Source organism: Vombatus ursinus, unplaced genomic scaffold, assembly GCF_900497805.2.
Source record: "Vombatus ursinus unplaced genomic scaffold, bare-nosed wombat genome assembly UNPS02014798.1, whole genome shotgun sequence".
In the NCBI taxonomy this organism is placed as follows: domain Eukaryota; kingdom Metazoa; phylum Chordata; class Mammalia; order Diprotodontia; family Vombatidae; genus Vombatus; species Vombatus ursinus.
This window is the reverse complement of record NW_020954576.1, coordinates 23,625,096-23,648,777: the sequence shown is the minus strand read 5'-3', so window position 1 is coordinate 23,648,777 and position 23,682 is coordinate 23,625,096. Positions and strand designations below refer to the sequence as shown.

The following is a 23,682-nucleotide window of genomic DNA, read 5'->3' as shown; positions in this document are numbered from 1 at the left end:
AATAGGGGAGAAGAGGAAGGGACAGAGAAAAATTTGGGAACTCAAAACTCAAAATCTTGTAAAAATGAATGCTAAAAATTGTCTTGATATGTAATTGGGGAAAAAAATACTATTAAAAAAAGAAAAAAGAAAATGAGTGACAGATTAAATAAGAAAGCAAAACCCCACAACATGTTGCTTACAAGAAACACATTTTAAAAACAAAGACATAAATAAAATAAAACCGAAAGGATGGAAAAAATTTATTATGTATTGAGAAAATCGGAAAAAGCAGGAGTTGCAATCATTTTGCCTGAAAAAAAGAAAAACAATCCAAAAATAAAATGGAATAAACAAGAAAACTACATAATGCTGAAAGTAACTACAGACAACAAAGCAATATATTAGTAATACACTCATATACTCCAAATGCCTTAATATTCAAATTCATAAAGGAAACATTAATTAGAGCTACAAGAGAAAATAGAGAGTAACACGACAGTGATAGGAGACTTCAATATTTGTCTCTGAGTTCTGGATAAATCTAACAGAAAGATGAACAAAAGAGAATATATGGAAATAAATAAACATCTTGAAAAAATTAGAGCTAAAAGCCTTATGGCATGCAATTTGGAATTATGCAAATAAAATTACTAAAATGTCCATACCCTTTAAACCAAAGATTCCATTACTGGGATTACACCCCAAGGAAGCTATCAATAAGAAAGCCCCCATATGCACCAAAATATTTATAGTAGCATTTTTTTCTGAAAGCAAAGAATTAGAAACAAAGTAGATGCTCATAGATTGGATTTTAAAAATTGTGGAACAAGAATGCAACAGAATATTACCATGTTACAAGAAATGACATATGTGATGAAAACAGAGAAGTATGTAAAGATCTACATAAACTGGTGCAGAGTAAAGTAAACAAAGCCAAGAAAACAAAATACATAATAACTGTAATAACGTAAATAGGAAAAAACCACTAAAAAAATCAAAAGTGAATGTAGTAACAAAATTATAATGATCAAGCACAATTCTGGGCCATATGAGCAAACAGACAAAGAACTAGACATTTTCCTTGATCCCCACATTTGATCTCAAACTTCTCCAAATCTGAAATTATACGCTTAAGATAAAGCAACTTCAGCTTTCTCCATGGTCTAGGATGCCTAGGAAAAAAAAAGACCGAAACCTGCAACCTATGAATTGATTCTCACTCAATACAGGCACAGAAGAACCTTTTAAAAAAACCATTAAAAATCATCTATCTAAAACCACAAGCAAGTATCTTGTGTAATAGGTATACAAGAAGCTTTACTAACAAATACAGGAATAAAGCAAGGATGCTCACTTTCCCCACTATTATTAGATATAATTCTAGAAATGCTAGCAATAATAAAACAAAAACCAAAAAAATCTAAATATAAATAAAGAGGTGATAAAACAATCCCTGTTTGCTGATATGATGGTTTACTGGGAAAGTCCTAAGGAATCAGCAAAGACACTAATTGAAACAATTAATAGCTTCAGTAAAGTTGCAGGCTACAAAATAAATCTTTAAAAAAAGATCAAGTATGACCTGAATGAAGAAATATGAGATATCACCCCCAACCCACCCATTCCTAGAGGTGGGAGGTACACAGATGCTACACATTGCACACATTTTCTAAATTTTTAAATGTATCAACAATTGTGCTGATTTTTTTTCTCTTTAAAAAAGTACTCTTTGTTATTATATTGGACAGCTCTCTGGGAGAGAAAGGAAGACAGATACTTGGGGTAACTATGATAAATGTAAAAAACTGAAGACACCAATATAATTTTTTTTTAAATCTGTAACTGGGGAAGGAAAAAGTTAGGTCCAAATCACAGCTCTGCTACTTACTAGCTCTGTGACCTTGGGTAAGATCACTTACTCTCACTGTTTCCCCATCACATTAGATCGGAGATTTTTAACCTTTTTCATGACTTAGGCACAAAAAGTCACCTTTTCAGCAATCTGGTGAAGCCTATGGACCCTTTCCCTAATACAGTTTTTAAATGCATAATTTAAATTGAGTTATATTAAAATAGTTATCTAAAAAATTGTTTTAAGTTTTTGAGTTATCTAAAAAATTGTTTTAAGTTTTTGACCTCAAGTCAAGAATCCCTAAAATAATAGAATCCTGTCTAAAGTCTTTTCTAGCATTAAAATCATAGTTAAGTGATAAATTGTGTGATATTAACAAATTTCAAAAAAGTTCAGAGAGGAGAGGAAACAATAAAAGCTAGAGTGGTCAGGGAAGCATCACAGAGATGGAGTTAAAAGTTGAAAACTGGTGAATGAGTAAGATTTGCATGTGCAGAAGATAAAAGAAAGAATATTCAAACATAACCATAGGGACAAAGATGGTATATTTATTTAACAATAAGATAGTGGTCTAACTACAGTTTGGCACATATTAGGGGATAGTGAGACCTTTAAAGATCAGGCATTGACATAGAAACAAAAGATTAACGTTAATGAGCAGCACAATGATATTATAAAAGCTGCTTTAAAGAAGAATGATCTAACAATTGTTCCAGACAGACTGGAATGGTACAGCTTGGACCCTGGTAAGCCAGGTAGGAAGGTGTTACAGTGAAACAGGAATGAAGCATGAGAAGCTGGACTAGAGTAAGAACAGTTGCATGTAAAGCCATAATTAGCAAGGTGACAACTGGGGATTTGCCCCAAACTGCCATATTTAGAAGGCTCTGACAGAACAGCACAGAAACAAAAGAATTAGAAAAAAAAATAGTTAAAAGAGAAAGCTACTAGGTGGCTTGATAATATGAGCTGCCCACCCTCAAGGTAGCTTCTCCATTACCAGCTTTGAAGCTATATCTTAGAATCTCTATTTTCTTCCCATGGAGTTTGTACTGCCTTCTCTCCATCCTCAAAGTGTGTGCTTGCCTGTCTAAGACCCAAAATTTCCTAGCTACAGCTTTGAATATAGAAGACATGATGGGATACTTGGGAGATTCCATAAGAAATAACAAGTGACTTGGCAATGGACTCAATAGCAAGATAAACAAAAAGACAGCTTAGGCTTTAGGCAGGGTTAAAGTAGAAGAAAGTTGTGTGCAATAATAAGGATCAAGCAGTTGAAAGCTGAAGTTCTGGAAAGAAGACAAATTCAATTTTGAACATATAAAGTTTGCTGTAGATAGTAAGGCAGCCAAGGGAGCATATTTCTATGCCAACAAAGTAGATTCTGTAAGTATATGAGCTCCCCATGCTTTGCCAAGGAATTCCCTGAGGAATTTCCTTTGAGAAAACAAGTAATTTAAAATTTAAAATTAAGATAAAATTTTTAAGTCATCACTTCTTTCCAATCTTCGTTCCTATACTTTGAGATGTATGATAAAATGGAAAACAATATTTTAATTTATCCACACACAGTAAACAAGTGACTTCCAAAAAAAGTTAACATTCCATAGAATCTTCATATCTTACCTCCCCAAAAGCTCCTCTACCAATCACCTTTAATATTTCAAAGTCTTCTTTATGTAATCGCATCTGTTTCACTTTAGAAGTGAATGGTTTAGCTGTAAGAAAAGAACATCATCTATTACTTTTCAAAAGAAGATGAAAAACTATACAGAAAGTATAAATTTTTACACAATCATATTACTTGCTAAAAGTTCAAACAATTATTAGTAGACCCTAAAAAATTCTCATTAAAATTTAAAGAGGAAATAATTTTAATAACCAAAACCAAAGTTTGTTTTTTTATTCAGTTACGTCATTTGGGGAAAATATAAAGTCATGCATCTTAAAATGCTTTCAAATATCTCTGCAGCTCAATGTAGCTATGCAATAAAATTATAAATGTATTTCCATGTTAAAAGTACACATTTCAACTTTAATATATTTCTTGTGTTAGTCCTAGAAAGAGAAACAAGATTTCTAAAACTAGTTCAAACAGATGAAGCAATTTCAACTATTTCATCAGAATTTTAAATGATAAAATATATTGTATCACTATTAGTAACATGATAAAAATGTTTTTAGTTATTCTATTAGCACAGAAAACATACATTAGTAATTAAAGACAAACAACAAGAGAAAAAGGAATGAACCAAATAATATAAAATATGAGGCTAATATCTGGAATAAAAAAATCATGGTGGCACTTTTAATACTCTTTAAAATTTCTGTGACATTTAATTACTTTCTGTGAGGTAAGTTAATAAGTTTCAAGTATAGAAAGAAATCTAACATTAAAAATTTTTATTCCATATTTCAGTTTATTCCTATTAACAGCCAAGAAACCAAAAAAACAATTTTAAAACCCAGAGGTTTCACATATGATTAACTCCTACTCAACAATCAGTATTAAGGCAATAAACTGATTGGATTTTTAAAAATCTATTTACTTTATTATAAGGTTTAATTCTATTATAAAAATGCCATTCTCCTGATAACTAATTATAATCAGACAAATTCCAAGTCTGTCAGGTTCTTACAGTTGTAGCTTCCAATAGCAAACATTTTTAATTTCCAAAAACTCCTTAAACTGAGAAGCTCAAGCTAGATTTGTGGCTGACAATGCCACATTTTAAAACCAGAGATTCAGGTAAACTGTACTTTAAAAGTGTTTTTTTAACATTATATGATAATGGAATTTAGTTGTCAAGTTATACATTTATCTCAGACTTTTCTGAATTGGGGGACAGGGGGTTGATGTTGAGGGGATTTCAGGTATAGAACTGGAGAGAAGGAGCTGAGGACAAGATGGCTGGAATTTTCTTGGTAAAGAAGGTAGAGAGAAGAAGGAGCTGAGGACAGATGGCTAGAATTTTCTTGGTAAAGAAGGTAGAGAGAAGAAGGAGCTGAGGACAGATGGCTGAAATTTTCTCAGTAAAGAAGGTAGATAGTCAGCTGGAAGCAAAGAAGCATCTTAACTAGAGAAGAAAGAAGAAAAGATTTGGAACAGACGCTGTGGCAATAGAGAGTCAAAATCAGGGAAGAGGGAAAGGATTTGTGAGCCCAGTGAGAGCCCAGATGGGATAACAAATTTATAGAGGATCCTAGTCAACAAAATCATGTGACTTCTTCCAGTGATATTCAGTAACACCTGAGTAGAAGTGGAGAAGGTAGATGATAGGAGCAAGCTAGGGCTGAGGTTTGGAAGGGATGAATGATGAAAAGACAAGGAGGCAGGGAATTGGGCATAAAATTAAACTGATTAACTATAGGGTCAAGATCATAAAGAAAGGCCACACAGGAGGGATGATGGTGACATGCTAGCAAAGCAGGGAAGGGTTAGTAGGACAGGATATCACAACAAGGACAAAGAACCGGTTTAGGGGAGTAAGGTACAAAAAGAGAAGGGAGAATAAGAGAATATACAAATAGTCTGAGAGAAGAACTACAGAGTTGGGGATGAGGGGAGAGTGATGAGATCAAGGCTATGTGAAGTAGACTAAAAGTGCAGATCAGAAGAGATGAAGTGGCTAACGGCAGGGGAAGGGAAATTTTACCTAGGCAGCCTATGATACATGAGAGGAGGGATATGATTCGAGCCCTCCACACCTCCACTAAGTTTATAGAGTCACAAAAAAAAAAAAACCAGAATGTAATTTTAAAAAAAAGTACTAATTAGCTGTTAAGCTGACTGTATAAATATGTCTATACCCTGACCCCCTTATCCTGTGCAAACACCTCTCCAATTGAGTTAAGTAGGAGATACCAACAATGGCTGACAAATTAGCCACCCTCCAGAAAGCTTTAAATAGTTGAACCATGAGAAGCCCCACAGAATCAAGGCTTAGAGTTGTCTATGGAATATAAGGGGGTGAGGAATCACCAACTGCCTTCCCCACATCCTGGGTTGTCAGTTTAAGAAACATGGCTCCGGCTCTACTTTTAGCTATCTTCAGTGACAATCAGCGCTTCTGCCTGTTGCTGACAATGAACTTGAGTTTGTTGACCTACTGCTAAACAATGTCAGCTGGACAAATTCTCCCATACTAAGTATTCCAATCACCACCTGTGTGAATTCACAAAGAAACTTTCTTCTCTAAGTTCAGATATTTTAAGTTCTCCAAAAAAGATATTGCAAACAAATTGCTTATGATAAACTAAAATCTGAAGTTGAAATTTGTTATTTTCTATGGATGGAAGGCTGCTATGAATGAAAATGAGCATTTATTATAATACAATCATAGTATCTTCAAGTTTATAGAATCATAGACCTAAAGTAGAGCTGAAAAGGAACTATGAGACAAATCTAATCCAACTCCTTCATTTTAGAGATACAGAAATCTGAAAGGGAATTCAGAAACAACATAGTCTTAACCTGTACCTGAAAAAATTATCCCTTCCATAATACTGCTGACAAGTGATCATCCAAGGAAACCTGCTAAAATGGAAAAGTAGGAGGAAACAGTACAGTCCAGCTTTCTCAGACAACTACTCTCCTCCCAAAAAAGGTCTAGGAAGAGTACTAGACCAAGTGGGAAATCAAATGAGAAAACACGGTGAGCCACTATTCCAGCCCAAGATAGTGAAGTCTGCCCACAAGCAGGTGGCTAAGGTAGAAAATCTGAGACAGAGGTGGGTCTGCAACTCTATGGCTCTCATCCCAAAGGAGGATCAAAGGCCTGAAATGGTCATGGATCTAGAGCTCTGTTGCTCTGACAACAGAATGGGATCAGTCTCAGGACAGAGGTGAGTGATTTATAGTATTTGTTGTGGACTGGGGGATGGGGTAAGAATGAAGGTGCCTACAGCTCTTCTGCAAAACCTTCCTTGCTAGCTGACAGGGACTAAAAACTGTCTAAGGAAGTTCCCTATCCAAGGGCAAGCCTATTGTTGTGGTGCTGAGATCCAAATTGGGAACCAACCCTACTAAGCTCAGACTAGAAAGGAAGTGATTTTGGACATAATGAAATTTTGCAAATTCCCACCCTGAGCTTTTCCTGAGATTCTTAAAGAACAGAGCATTCAATACCCAAAGAATTTAATAGCAGGAGCACACAAGGCTTTAATAAGCCAAAATTGCCCAGAGTCCTGCCCTAAAACCCCAATTTAGAAAAATGAATAAATTTTAAAAACAATGAAAAAGAGCTATTAAATAAGGATGACCAAAAGCAAAACCCAGAAGAAAAGAATAATTCTATAAGTATTTAAGAAAAAAACCTCAATGAAAAATGCAGCTTAGTCACAAATTCAACAAAAATTTCTTGAAGAAATGAAGTTATGGTTTAAGAGTTCAAATTATATCATAAATGAAATGAGAATTTTAGAGCCAAGAATTTGAAAAGAAATTGGAACTATAGAAGGATTTGGAAGAATTAACAGTTTAGTATAAGATGTACAAAAGCTTAAGCAAGTAACAGACTTCCTAAAAATTAGAATATACTGAATGGAAATTCATGACTCCACGAAACTAAAAGAAAATTTAAAAACAAAGTCAAAAGACTGAAAAAAATAAAGAAAATGCAAAGAGTTTCATCTCTAAAACAAATGACCTGGAATAGAGAGCAAGGAGAGATAATTTTAGAATCACAGGGTTACCTTAAAGCCATTACCCTAAAAAGGCTCAAGAAATCATGAAAAAAAATGTGCAAAAATATTAAAAGAAGAGAGCAAAATGAAAATAGAATCCACTGGTCATCACCTTTAAGAAGCCCCAAAATGAAAATTCCCCTCAAACATAATAACCAAAATCCAGAGCATCTAGGTCAAAGAAAAAAGGTGCCAGAGAGAAAAAATTAAAGTACCAAAGGGCAATACAGTCAGGATCATACAAGATAAAAGGAGTGGAGAGACTGGAATACAATAATCTAAAAGGTAAAAAGATATAGGCTTACAATCAAGGATAATTCACCCAGCAAAACTAAGCATAATCCCATGGATGATTAGAGGGGAATGAATGTTCAATGAAATACAAGGCTTGCAAGCATACCCCAGGAAAAGGGCAGAATTGAACAGAAAAGTTTGAAATAAAAAGGAATTTAAAGAAACATAAAAAGGTAAATACAATTATGAAATGATTACATTCTCATAGGTGGTGATAAAAGTGTCCACAGGGGATGATAATGTTATTAGAGGTTATAGAGGAAGTTAAGTAAGACTGAGGGTCTGGAGGGGCAGCTAGGTGGCGCAGTAAATAGAGCACAGGCCCTAGAGTCATGTGAACCAACTCCAGCCTCAAACACATCATTCTTCTTAGCTGTGTAACTCTGGGCAAGTCACTTAACACCAATTGCCTCAAGACTGAAGATCTGGGAATGGTTTTGTTATATTTTGGTGTTCTTAAAAGGAGGGAAAAAATAATACACTAGGGACTGAAGTGGGATAAAGAGTAAAGGAACATAATATCTCAAATAATCACAGTGCACAAGTAGATTATACAAACAAGGAGGAAGGGGTGCTGAGAAGCAGTTACCACATGAACCTCACACTCTGAGGTTCTGCCAAAGGATGGCAGATTATACACAGAGAAATTGGTATTGATCTCATCAGCTCCTATGGATTCAGTTATCATCTCTATGCTAATGCTTCTCAAATCTGCTTTCTTCAGCCCTAACCTCACTGCTGATTTCCAGTCTTGTATAGCCAACTGCCTATTGGACATCTTAAATTGGAAGTCCCAAAATACATCTAAAACTCATCTTAATCTCAACATATCCAAAAAAGAACCCATTATCTTCCCTCCAAAAAAATCCTCCCCTCTTCCTAATGTCAATATAACTATCAAGAGTGCTGCCATCCTCCTAGTCATCAATGTTTGCAAACCACATGTCATCTTCAATTCCTCACTATCTCACACTACTATTTAATACCACACCTTTATTGCTAAGGCCCGTCGATTTTACCTTCATAACGTCTCTTTCATATGCCCCATTCACTTCTCTAACACTACTATCACGTTGTTGAAGGCTTTCATCATGTCATGCTTGGACTATTGTAGCAGAATATTGATTGGTCTTCCCTACCTACAACCTATCCTTGACCCAGTTCATGCTGACTCAACTGTCAAAGTTATCTTCCTAAAATGTAGGTCTAACCATGTCACTGCACTTGCTCAGTAAACTCCAGTGGCTTCCTGTGACCTCCAGGATCATATATAAAATCCTTTGTTTGGCATTCTGAGTCCTTCATAACCTGCACTGTGACCCCCTTGTTAGCCTTCTTACACCTTCCCACATGCTTGTCAATCCAGTGACACTGACCTCCTTGCTGCTGTTCAAACAAGACACTTCATATCCTGACCCTGGTCATTTTCACTGTCTGTTCCACATTCCAGAAATATCTCTCCTTTTCTCTGTATACTGGCTTCCTTCAAGTTCTAGCTAAATTCTACTTTCTACAGGAAGACCTTACCAATTCCTCTTAATTCTAGTGCCTTCTCTCTATTAATTATTTCCAATTTATTATCCAATATATTTGCATAGTTATCTTTTCATTAGACTGCGAGCTCTTTGAGAGCATGGACTATCTTTTATCCCTCTTTGTATCTGCCATACTTAGCACAGTTTCTGGCACATAGTAGGTGCTCAATGTTTTACCTGAGTGACTACAGAAATATATTAAACTCAACAAAAAAAGGAAGAGGACTTGAAGGATAATTACCTTGTAACCTGTGTAAAAAATAAATTGAAGAAAAAAGCAGGAATCCTTAGATTCCATCAAGAGGTAAGATATCAGTGCCTAGGAGGCTGGAATGCATAGCGGTAGGGTAGATGGTAAGGTCCAGAGGACATTAAGATGCAGTGACAAAGCATATGGTAAGACCTTGCGGTCCTTGATCTCTCCAAAGGGACAGAGTTAGTGATTCCCATTTCATGCAAGCTAAACAGAGCTCAACTCCAATCTTGGGCCAGCAGGACGGAAGGAAGATACATCACCACCAGGCCCTCCCTCCTTGCCTTCCTTTCTTTCTTCAAAAAATGGGTCCAACCTCCTTTTCCAAACATTATATACTAGTCACCTTCACACACACTACATTCCAGTCACACTTGTCTTCTTGCTATTTTTCACCAAAAATACTCCCTCTCCTCTCTCCTCATCTTTGAACTGGCTGTTCCCTACATGTCTTGTACATGGTATTTATCTCTGCCACCTGGAATTCCTGGTTTCCTACAAAATTTTGCTCAAATACCACATTCTACATGAAGTTATTACTGAAGACCACACCCAAAAGCTTATGTCCTCCTTGCTCAAAATGTTTATTTTGTATCTGTGTCAAATATGCTTATTTTTGTTACATGTCTCCCTGATAGAATGTAAACCCCCTAAAAGCGGAGTCTGTTTTTCTTTGCTGTTCTAGAGGTAGTGTTTAATAAACGCTGTTTTTTAATAAATGCTGTTGACTGCTTGAAGAGAGACAAAAAGGATAAAAATTTAATGCACTGTGCTAAGCTACCTAAATAGGTAGTGAGGGCGTTTGATGAACCTGAAAGGACCCTGAAGCTTGTAAACACTGGAATCTGAGATGAGCTAAAGTTAAGCCTAAACTCTTAACATCTAATTCTTAGGAAAACTGCTAAGAATGAAATAAAGGCTGTCATTCTTCTTAAGCCTTGAGAATGACTAACGCTAACTAAGCATGGGTAATCAACGGTAAAAGTGTAGTGTGAGAAGTAACCAACTACACTCAGGTTTTGATTTCTTTAATTATTGTTATAAACTATGCATGATATTTTAATGTAAAATTTGAGATTACCATTTATGCTTTCATTTCAATGAAAAGTTCTCACTTTCTACATTATCCCTAGAGAAAGTCTGGCCAAACAATTCACACAGCTACATACCCAAGGCTTTGCTGTTGAACTTGTGGCACAGCTACCCAAATATCAGGCATGAAAGAAGAAACAGATCTGTGCAGGGCTGGCTTTGCAAATGCAGACATAAAATAACACAGGATCATAAGTGAGAAGTAAAACTAGAGATAATGAGCCTAACCTACGTATTGTACAGTTGAGGTACCTGAAGCTTAAATGACTTGCTCAAAGTCACATAGATGATAACCAGCTGAGCTGGAATTTAAATCAAAGTCATTTAATTCCAAATCCAATGGTCTTTCTACTGTATGCAATGCAGACTGTTAACATCATAATGCCTATGTGAGTTTTCCTGTCCTCTCAACAGAATTTTGGATTATTTTAAATTAGAGCTAGAAAGACTTTTAAAAACCATTTAATTCAATTCCATCTTAATAATGAGAAAAATACCTATATTAGTAAAATAACTACTCCAAGGCAATACAACTAGCTAGCTAGGACTGTAATCTAATACAAAGCACTCTGAAACATTTTTTCCAAAAAAAATTAACAAAGGGCACATTTAAAATTTAAGTAATTATTAAAGATGACCTAAAGAGTAATATATTAATTAGAGGTTATGGTATCAATTAAAGAGGTTATTTTTTTCCTGGCCAAGGAAAGACTTCTCTTAAGAGTGATTTAATTCCATTAGAATTGACTGCCTTCATTTTCTACTTTTAGGTAACAAGAAGTTAAGTTCATTGGAGAGCTAATATGATTAATACATAGGTTTTAATTCTTCAGACACCTAGCTAATAATAAACCACATAATTGTATTGCTTTAAAGCAAATTAACTTCTACAGGTAGTTACCAAATTATTTTCTTCACTATATTAAAAATCAGGATCTTTTTTGACACAAATAAACATAAACTTCTGCTTCTGGTAGCCAAGATGGCAGAGTAAGAACTAAGTCACTCTCACCCTCCCTTATCAACCTCTGAAAGCCCAGAAAATATTGCCCCAGGAAAAACCCTGGAACAGCTGAGCCAGCAGAAAGACTGAGTGCAACAGTCTTGCAGCCCAGGAAGCTTGGGGGATTAACGGAAAAGGCCCCTCTTGCTCTGGGGGAAGGGGAACAGTACAGGACAGGAGGCATCCCAGCTGGCCAGAGGCAAGCCCCACCTCAGTATACCAGGGGGAGATCCTGAGGCCCAGGGTAGTGGAGCAGGCAAACACCAATACCAGGACCCCCTCAGTACCTCAGTACAGGCAGGGGAACCAGCAGACACCAGCTTGGAAAACCACTACCTTTAACAGCTTTCTCCAGCAGCCAAATCTCCCAGTGCCTCAACACAATTCCCGGAAGCACAATTCTAGGAGGGAAAGCTTCAGGCTGACAGACATCCTACAGCTGCAAAACATCCCTGCGCAAGGCCTGGGTGAGCAGGAGCCAAAGAAATGAATGTTAGGCCCAGGTGATCAGGAGATAAAGAAAGAAGTGCAAGGCCCAGGTAAGCAGGCATCCCCCAGGGACCAGACTCCCCAACCCCACTCCAAGAGCTCCAGTGCTGCTGATCCCAGCCCAGACCAGGAAAGCTGCCAGAACCCTACAGCCTCCAACTGCCAGCATCTGAGGCCCCAACACACAAAGCCAGTGACCAGGTCTAGGGCTCCCAGCAAAAGAAGCTTGGTTCAGTGCCCCCTGCACTCCAGCAGAAGAGCTCAACGTTTTTTAAAAGTCAGGAAATAGGCAAAAATCATGAGCAAAAACCAGAAATGGGCAATGACCATAGATTCTTATTACAGGGTCAGAGAAGATCAAGGCATAAATTCAGAAGAGGACAACACTGTCAATATACCCATATCCAAAACCTCAAAGGGGAATATTAACTGGTCTCCAGCCCAAAAAGCCTTCTTGGAAGAGCTCAGGAAGGATTTTAAAAGTCAAATGAGAGAGATAGAAGAAAAGTTTGGAAAAGAAATGAGAGGTATGCAAGACAGAATCAATAGCTTGGAAAAGGACAAAAATTAGCTGTAGAAAACAAGTCCCTAAAAATACAATTGGCCAAATGGAAAAAAAAGTACACTGAAGAAAAAAACTCCTTAAAAAATAGAATTGGCTAAATGTAAAAGGAGGCACAAAAATTCACTGAAAAGAAGAACTCCTTAAAAAGTAAAATGGGCCAAATGGAAAAGGAGGTGCAAATTCTAAAAGAAGAAAACAATGTTAAAAATTAGAATTGGGTAAGTGGAAGTTAATGACTCTATGAGAGATTGCAAATCAATCAAACAGAAACAAAAGAATGAAAAAATAGAAGAAAATGTAAAATACCTCATTTGTGAAACAATTGACCTGGAAAACAGATCCAGGAGAGACAATTTTAAAATTACTGGTTTACCTGAAAATTATAATGAAAAAAAGAGCCTGGGCAGCATCTTTCAGGAAATCATCAAGGAAAACTACCCCAAAGTACTAGAACCAGAGGGTAAAATAGTCATCAAAAGAATCCATCAATCACCCCCAGAAAGAGATCCCAAATTGAAAATGCCAAGCAACATTGTAGCCAAATTCCAAAATTAGCAGATCAAAGAGAAAATACTGCAAGCAGCCAGAAAGAAACAATTTAAATATCATGGAACCAGTCAGGATTACGCAGGACTTTGCAGCTTCTACATTAAAAGATAAAAGGGCGTGGAATACAATATTCCATAAAGAAAAGGAGCTTGGATTACAACCAACGATCAATTACCCAGAGAAAGATGGACATTCAACAAAATAGGGGACTTCCAAGCCTTCCTGAAGAAAAGACCAGAGCTCAACAGAAAATCTGATCTTTAAACACAAGATACAAGAGAGGCATAAAAAGGTAAACAGAAAAGGAAAAAAACATCATGTTATTAATAAGAGAAAATTGTGGGGCAGCTAGGTGATGGAGCGGATAGAGGAGAGGCCCTGGAGTCAGGAGGACTTGAGTTCAAATCTGGCATCAGATATATAATACTCACTAACTGTGTGACTCTGGGCAAGTCATTTAACCCCCATTGCCTCACCAAAAATAAATAAATAAAAACAAACTGTTTACATCCCTACAAGGAAAGATGACACTGGTAACTCTTGAGAACAGTATTGTTATTATGACACTTAAAAGGGGTACACATAGACAGAAGGCATGGGTATAAGTTTACTTTGATGTGATGATAAAAAGTCTAATTAAGTGGTGAAAAGAAATTGTACTGGAAAAGAGGAAAGGAGCAGGCAAACAAGGGCAAATTATATCACATGAAAAGGCACAAAAACCTATTACAGCAGAGGAGATTAGCATTGTTTGAACCTTACACTCATCCGATATGATTCAAAGAGGGAATAACACAGTTAGGTATAAAAATCTAATTTACCTTATAGGAAGCAGGAGGAGAAAGGGAAAAGAAAATGGAGGGGATAAATAGAAGGGATGAAAAATAGTAGGGTAAAGGGCAAGAAAAGGGAGAAGGCTAATAGAAGGGAGGGCAGACAGAGGGAGGCGGAGGGAGGCAGTGGTCAAAAGTAAAACTCTAGTAAGGAGGGAAAGTGAGAAAGGAGAGAGAAAAATCATGAACAGGGGGGAAAACAGGATAGAGAAAAAGACACAGTAATTGTAACTATGAATGTGAATGGGATGAACTCTTCCAAAACAGGAAAGCGGATAGCAGAATGGATTAAAAACTGTAATCCTACAATATGTTGTTTACAAGAAACACATTGAAATAGAGGGATACACACAGAATAAGGGTAAAAGGCTGTAGAAGAATACATTATGCTTCAGTTGAAGCAAAAAAAAGCAAGGGTAGCAATCATGATCTCAGACAAAGCAAAAGCAAAAATAGATCTAATTAAAAGAGACAAGGAAAGAAACTACATCCTGCTAAAAGGTAGCATAGACAATGAAGTAATATCATTGCTAAACATATATGCACCAAGTGGTATAGCATCCAAATTCTTAGAGAAGTTAAGGGAGTTACAGGAAGAAATAGATAACAAAACTATACTAAGTAGGGGACCTCAACCTCCCCCTCTCAGAACTACATAAATCTAACCACAAAATAAACAAGAAAGAAGTTAAAGAAGATAATAGAATTTTAGAAAAGTTAGAAATGGTTAACCTCTGAAGAAGGGGATAGAAAGGAATTTACCTTATTCACGGCGGTACATGGCACTTACACAAAAACTGACCAAAGGCTAGGGCATAAAAATCTCACAGTCCAATGCAGAAAGGCAGAAATATTAAATGCATCCTTTTCAGATTATGATGTAATAAAAATTACATGTAATAAAGAGCCATGGAAAGATAAACTAAAAATTAATTAGAAACTAAATAATCTAATCCTACAAAATGAATGGGTCAAACAACAAATCATAGAAACAATCCATAACTTCATCCAAGAGAAAGACAATAATGAGATAACATACTTAAGGGATGCCACAAAAGTGGCTCATGGGGGAAGTTTTATCTCTAAATTCGTATATGAATAAAATAAAGATCGAGCAATAAATTGGGAATGCAACTAAAAAAGCTAGAAAAAGAACAAATTAAAAATCCCCAATTAAATACCAAATTAGAAATTCTGAAAACCAACGGAGAAATTAAAAAAACTGATATGAAGAAAACTATTCAACTAATTAATAAAACCAAGAGCTGGTTTTACCAAAAAGAAAGCAAACAAACAATAAAATAGATAAACCTTAAGTTAATTTAATTTCTAAAAAAAGAAAGAAGAAAACTAAATTACCAGCATCAAAAAGGGTAGATTCACCACCAATAAGAGGAAATCAAAACAATACTTAGGAGCTATTTTGACCAACTGTATACCAATAAATATGTGACAATTTTGGTGAAATGGATGAACATTTACAAAAATATAAGTTGCTCAAATTAAAGGAAGAAGAAATAAAATACTTAAATAAGCCAATTTCAAAAAAAGAAATTGAACAAACCATCAATGAACTCCCTAAGAAAAAAAAATTTCCAGGGCCACATGAATTTGCAAGTTAATTCTATCAAACATATTAAGAAAAATTAATTCCAATACTACATAAACTATTTGGGAAAATAGGTGAGGAAGGAGTCCTACCAAATTCTCTTTATGATACAAATATGGTGCTGATACCTAAACCAAGAAGAGCCAAAACAGAGAAAGAAAATTATAGACCAATTTCCCTAATGAATATAGATGCAAAATTTTTAAATAAAATATTAGCAAAGAGATTACAGCAATTAATCTCAAGGATAATACATTATGACCAGACAGGATTTATACCAAGAATGCAGGGCTGGTTCAATATTAGCAATACTATCAGCATAATTGACCATATCAACAACAAAACTAACAGAAATCATATGATTATTTCAACAGATGCAGAAAAAGCATTTGACAAAATACAACACCCATTCCCATTAAAAACACTAGATAGCATAGGAATAATGGAGTCTTCCTTAAAGATAGGTAGCATCTATCTAAAACCATCAGCAACCATTATAAGTAATGGGGATAGCTAGAAGCATTTCCAATAAAATCGGAGGTGAAACAAGGATGTCCATTATCATCACCGTTATTCAATACAGTGCTAGAAAACGTTAGCTTTAGCAATAAGAGAAGAAAAAGAAATTGAAGGAATTAGAATAGGCAAAGAAGAAACAAAGCTATCACTCTTTACAGATGATATGGTATATTTAGAGAAACCTAGAGAATCAAGTAAAAAATTACTTGAAAAAATAAACAAATTTAGCAAAGTTGCAGGATATAAAATAAACCCACATGAATCATGGTCATTTCTATATATTAGCAACAAAGCCCAACAGCAAGAGATAGAAAGAGAAATTCCATTTAAAGTTACTGTAGACATTATAAAATATTTGGGAGTCTACCAGCCAAAACAAAGTCAGGAAATGTAGAAACACAATTACAAAACACTTTTCACACAAATAACGTCCGATTTAAATAATTGGAAAAATAACAGTTGCTCATGGGTGGGCTAAGCTAATATAATAAAAATGACAATTCTACCTAAATTAATTTACTCATTCAGTGCCATACCAATCAAACTACCAAAATTTTATTTTATAGAGCTAGAAAAAACAATAACGAAATTCATCTGGAAGAACAAAAGGTCCAGGTTATCAAGGGAACTAACAAAAAGAAATGCAAGAGAAGGTGGCATAGCTGTAACAGATCTTAAATTGTATTATAAAGCAGCAATCACCAAAACTACTTGGTACTGGCTAAGCAATAGCATGGTAGATCAGTGGAATAGGTTAGGTATGCGAGACAATGCCTATAGTAATCTACAATTTGATAAATCCAAAGACTCCAGCTTCTGGGATAAGAACTCACTATTTAACAAAAACTGCTGGGAAAACTGGAAAATAGTATGGCAGAAACTAGGCATAGATAACATCTTATACCCTATACCAAGATAAAGTCAAAATGGGTACAGGGACATGATAAAGACTAACCAAACAAGGAGAGCAGCAAGGAATAATTTACCTATCAGATCTATGGAGAAGGGAAGAATTTAGGACCAAACAAGAGATAGAGAATATTATGAAATGCAAAATGGAGGACTCTGATTACATTAAATTGAAAAGTTTTTGCACAAAGCCAATGCAAACAAGATTACAAAGGAAGAAGAAAGCAGAGAAACAATTTTTACAGCCAGTATGTCTGAAAAAGTCCTCATTTCTAAAATATATAGAAAACTGAGTCAAACTTATAAGAATACAAGTCATTCCCCAACTGATAAACAGTCAAAAGATATGAATAATCAGTTTTCAGAGAAAGAAATTAAAGCTATCTATAGTCAAATGAAAAAATGCTCTAAATCACTATTGATCAGAGAAATGCAAATCAAAATGACTCTGAGGTACCACATCACACCTATCAGATTGGCTAACATGACAAAACGGGAAAATGATAAATGTTGGAGAAGATGTGGGAAAATTGGAACACTAATGCATTGTTGATGGGGTTGTGAACTAATCCAATCATTCTGGACAACAATTTGGAACTATTCCGAAAGGGCTATAAAACTATGTAGACCCTTTGACCCAGCAATACCACTTCTATGTCTGTATCCCAAAGAGATCATAAAAACAGGAAAACGACCCACATATACCAAAATATTTATAGCAGCTCTTTGTGTGGTGGCAAAGAATTGGAAATTGAGGGGATGCCCCTCAACTGGGGAATGGCTGAACAAGTTATGGTATATGAATGTAATGGAATACTATTGTGCTATAAGAAATGATGAGCAGGCTGACTTCAGAAAAACCTGGAAAAGACTTACATGGACTGATGCTGAGTGAAGTTAGTAGAACCAGGGGAACATTGTCCACAGTAACAACCACATTGTACTATGACTGACTTTGATAGACTTAGCTCTTCTCAGCAATGCAAGGATCTAAGATATCTCCAAAAAACTCATGATGGAAAATGCTATCCACATCCAGAGAAAGAACTATGAAGTCTGAATGCAGATCAAAGCATAGTATTTGCTCTCCTTTTCTTTTGTTGTTTTGTTTTATTTCTTCTTTCTCATGGTTCCTCCCATTAGTTCTAATTCTTCTATACGTCATGACTAATAGGTAGAGCCTATGTCAGATTACATGCTGTCGTGGGGAGGGGGGAAGAGAGTGGGGAGAAAATCTAACACTCAAAATCTTATAGAAGTGAATGTTGAAAACTAAAAATAAATCATTTTAATAAAAAAAAACATATAAATGCTTAAAAGTCAACTTCTATTTCTATAATAAATATTTGTGATTGACCTCAAATGTCACATGAAGTGTAATTACTATTAGATTGTGAGATTCTTAAAGGCAGGAACTGTTTTTTGCCTCTTTTTGTATTCCTAGCACTTAACACAATGCCTGGCACACAGTAAGCACTTGATAAATGTTTACTGACTGACTACTAGGCAATCACATTTCCCTAATTGAGCCAGAATTAGGATTCTTAGGAAATAACTTGAGAGAAGACTGGAAAGAGGAAGTACTCAAAAACAATTTTTGATTAATCATTGCATAAAAATTAATGTGCATATGATTTGCCACTTTACAGGAAATACTGTAAAAGTACAATCAAAACATGATAGTAAAAAAGTTTCTGCTTTCAAATATTATTTGTATTTGCTTCTTCTCAGTGAATTCAGGTAAGTTAAACAGCAGAGGGGCAGCAGAATAAATAACTTCTTTCCAATGTGTTTGTAACAGCTACATGGCAGTTGCTAGCAAAATAGATTGGCACTTCTCCACAATTCTATAATAGGAATGTTTCTTGAACTAGTGCAGCATTTTCATCCCATGTATAGTAAAGATCTAACTCTTCCAAGATCTCTCCCTCCTGCTTCTTATAATTTTGATCCAGTCTTTTGCACACTCTAGCTAAAAGAGGATATCTCAAAGGGAAGGAAATGCTATGTGAAACAAAAACATCTCCTTTATAGAAATGATGCTCCATTTTCTTCCACTTTTCAGATTTACAGAAGTTATTACAGATAAGATTTTCATTCTTTCTTGTTAATACCATGCAGTTATGTGTGTGAGGAACTTTCAATTTAAAAAGGATTACTTGAGGAGAAGGGTTAAAGAAGAAATACCTATTTTGTGGTCTAAGTTATCTTAGCTTTTCTTGTTGAAGGCAGGTCATTTATAAACCAATAAGTAAAGAGTTCTTTCTGTTTCAGTTTAATTATGTTTACCTAGAATGCCGCCCCCACCTATCAGAATCCTTCTCTTCCTTCAATATGCAATTGAAACACCTCCTTCTGCAAAAAGCCCTGATTTCCACTCCACCAACTACTATTACAAAAGCTTCCCACTTTTCATTTATCTTACATTAATTCTCTATGTACTTATATTTATACATGTTGTCTCCTCCAACAGAATATAAGCAACTTGAGTGTAGTAATGTTTCATTGTTCTTATATCTTTACAGTGCCTAGAACACAGCTAATAAGCAAAAGCAGTTGCTTTTTAAATGCCTGTTGACTTAAGAGATTTATCGCATATAAAATACAATTAGTAAATGTTTGTTTAAATAAACTGAGTATGCACCTAAGAAAGATAATAAGATTAACAGTTTACTGAGCCTGCTATCAAATTTAAATCTAGTACTTGAGAAAAAAATATGTACACAACAACAAAACAGAAATGGCTAAATATATAAAGAGAGGTACAAACAAAGCTACAAAAGTACAAAGCTAGAAAAGCTCCTTAAATTAAAATAACTCCTTTTGGAAAAAGTAGATGATTTCGAAAGCAATCGGATTTAAGCTGGGTCTTAAGTGATAAGAAAAATTTGAAAAGGCAGAAATGTAAGCAGATTAACCACAAATAAACAAGAAAGTTCTGAGAAAAAAAATAGTGCATTTTTTGTTAGAAAGTTTGATTCAGTAACTTAATCCTATTTACCTCAGTTATTTATTTGCCCAGACTAATTTTGCCAATAAAGAAACAATCAATGAGAGAAATAATTTTGCTCTATAAAAAAACCTGTCTCCATTTCTTGTTTCATAACTACTTCTTGGATATTATGTGACAACGATTGAACAAGAAAAACTTTAAGAAACAATTGCAACCAGACCAAAAAAAAGGCAAAAAAAATTGACTTTTAAAAAACTGCAATCTGAACAACAAAAAAAAATGACAAAATTTTAACTATAAATACCTAAATTCAAACAATGCTGCTTCAGCTGAAGAGAATATAACCAATCAATAGAGCTTAGAGAAGATATGAATGGAATTTCCTCCACATTAGTCCACATTTCATTTTATAATGCTGACTGCAGTCTAAAATAAACTGGACCAGAATTATTCAGAAGTTCCAGAATTAATTCCACTGAACATAGCTGAATGAAAGGGTTGCATTAGCTCTTTAGCTTAACGTTATTTAGTATTTCAACCATCTTAAAAACTAAGACACTGTTACTAAGCAGTGTTTCCAGTGGACAAAGCAAACAGAAGAGTGTGGGAAACTCACAAATTCAGAAATGAGCACCTAAATATAAGGTTAACATTAGGGATCAACATATAGGTTCTTTACCTATAAGAAGTCAATCCCAGAATTCAAAAAGTAGTCTAACTCTAATTTATGTCCAATATCAAATAAGTCCACCATCAGCCTCTTTACTTGTAATCAATCTTAAAGGAGAAGGAGAGAGGCCGCAATTTCTAGCTATACTATTCAAAGACATTACTCTCCTATATGCCATGTCCACCAACTTCACATATGGCTCAAATGGAATGCCAGGAAGATAGAAAAGGAAGTACCTTTGGTACTGGCAAAGAATGTAACTCCAAAAAGATTTTTGGTCTAGATCTATGATTTCATCTGTATAGGCAACTTTCAGTGTAGAAATTTCTTCTAATGCAGTTAAGTAACTCATCTATAACTCAGAGTCTTTACTAGAATTACCTGGGGTACTGTGAGGCTAAGTGACTTGCCCATGGTCACAAAACTAGTATTTGTCAGAATTTGAATTCAGGTCTTCCTGGCTCCAAGGACAGCCATCTATCTAATCCACAATGCCAGGTCAAACTGCCTCTTTCCACAAAAATTAAAAGATGAATAATGTCCAAGATAAGCTTGTATTTTAATACTTAAATGGAACCATGATCTCTTCAATGTGGGTATTCCCTACATGGATGTAGACAGCCTATACATACCAACTCATTTTGCATAATTGTTGTTTGTATTTTCCCATAGATCATCCACAGACGATCTGCTCAAGCTATTGGAAGCCTTCCACAAGGACTTTTTAATATGTCGTGGACACAAGTACAGCTCTTGGGCTATCCTTCTGCTCCCAATGTATGGTCCAACTTCTTTTCCTACCCATATATTTCCTGGATAATGAACCCATCTCAAACTGCCCCATACAAATTGTAATATAAGCTATAAATCTAAAATATCTCCTAAAGAATTTGTAAACAATGACAACTGTCAAGAGGCAGTCACAACTAAATGATTCTAGGAAAATTATGGAATATCACAAGTCAAGGAAACAAGCTCATCAGACTGCCCCAACAAAAACTATAAGAATGCTGCCAATGATAAAGGGGAAAGGGAAAGAGAAAGGAAGGGAAACCGAACAATGAGAAAAAATGCTAACAAAAGGGATCCAGTTGTCCCTCTTGCCCTGACAAACAATGCTTCCTACAGGTCTCAAAAGGAGAGACCCAGAACAGTTATGTAGTTGTCCCTGGCAGAGCCTAAGTGCTGAAGCACAAAAGGGGTAGCAAAGGCTGTAGTAGCTATGTGAAGGAATCATCAGAGAAAGTATCTGGGATACTCCTCTTAGTCACGGTGTGCCCCTCATCAATGTAATTCCCTAGGACCAGTGTAAAAAGAGATGGAGTGGGGGCCTAGAGAAAGTGCCAGATCTGTCTTACCCACTCCAAAAAACCACCTAGAGGTCTGTCTTCCTTTTACCTACCCCTCTAGCCTCTACAAAAAGGAAATGATAACAAAACAAGAGTATTTAAGTAAGCTACCTCCACATGCTATTCCAACACTGGGACAGAGAAGAACCAAGGGAAGGGGGAAAGGAATAAACATTTATCTAGTACTCATTATATGTCAGGCATTGTGCTAAGTGCTTCACAAATGTTATCTCACAACAACCATGAAGGAGTAATGCTATTATCTCCAGAACAACGAAGTAACTGAAAAAACAGCTAGCTGGCCTTAGGCAATGGTTTATAGATATAGATATATAGATATGAAGATGGACATGGATATGGATATGGATATACAGAGAGAGAGATACAGATACAGATACAGTTTAGTTTAGTTTCAGATGTAGTTTAACCCTTTTTTTCTCACTGGAAGAATATAAACAAGAAGGTCCCCCACCCTTTGCCACTGACCATGTGAAAAAGGTTTCTCAATTTGAATTCAAGGTTCACACTCTCAAGATATTTCACACCTTTAAAAATGGACAGAAGTTATCACTAAACTTTCAGATAATGAACAAGTCAAAGAAAGGTTTCAATTAAATAAAGAATTTTTGCAATTTAAAAGAACCAAGTAACAATATCAAGACCTGAAAAATATATCTAAATCATAAGACATAAAAGAAATGCCAAAGATAAAATAAAATGGAGAGCAAACAAGTTAATGTAATTAAACAATGATTTCATTATTTACCAAAAAATTAGGTAAGAGTTAAAAGAACTTCTAAAAATAAAAAGGATAGAACATAAAAATTATTTTGAAATCAATCAACAGGGAAAACATGTCAGTTAACAAAGATCAATCAACAATGATAATCAAAGAACAAGCCCAAAATGTCACAGAATTCAAAATATCAGTGACAATCAGAAATGAAGACTCAGAAGATTAAGACACTTTAACATTAGACTAACAACAATACAGAAAAGACAGAAAGAGAAAAAATATGGCTCCAGATTAAAAGGAACTGAAGGAAATTCTCAAAATAGATTTAAAAAAAGACATTTCACAGATGTAAATAAGTCATCAGACTCCAGCAAGCATAGAGAAATCCAAAATTCCTGTCTAACACAAATAATTATCAAGTTTCAAAAAACAAAGAAAGAAGAATTCTTAAAGTCAAATGAAATGTGTTATAAAGCAGTAATTGGAATTTTCCCAGATTTTTCAGCATTCTCAAAGGAATGAGGAAAAAGCAAATCAAAAATAAGTACTTCTTAAAAAACAAAGATATGGATGCAAAAAATGCTTATCTTAAAAATTCTAAAACAGTTTATCTGAAAGCAAGAAGGAGGTCATTTAATAATCAACAGGAACTCAAAAAGTTTATTTTTTAAAGTTCTACTAAAAAGAGACTTGCTAGTAGGGAGGATTTTCAGATCTCCATCACAAGAATTTTGAAACAAAAAATTTTAGGATTAAAGATGCATTAAAATGTATTTAGAAGTACAAGTATCCAAAACTGATA

The 23,682-nt window shown here is 35.2% G+C and overlaps 1 protein-coding gene across 2 annotated transcripts in view; it reads right to left on the bottom strand.

Annotated features, from left to right (window-relative positions):
- LOC114049605 (serine/threonine-protein kinase MRCK alpha) overlaps positions 1-23,682 on the bottom strand; it is a 410,500-nt gene that overhangs the window by 314,930 nt on the left and 71,888 nt on the right. For both annotated transcript variants that reach the window (XM_027870865.1, XM_027870866.1), the window contains exon 2: positions 3,464-3,555. In XM_027870865.1, the coding sequence (XP_027726666.1) occupies positions 3,464-3,555 (92 nt within the window). The remainder of the gene's footprint in view (positions 1-3,463; positions 3,556-23,682) is intronic.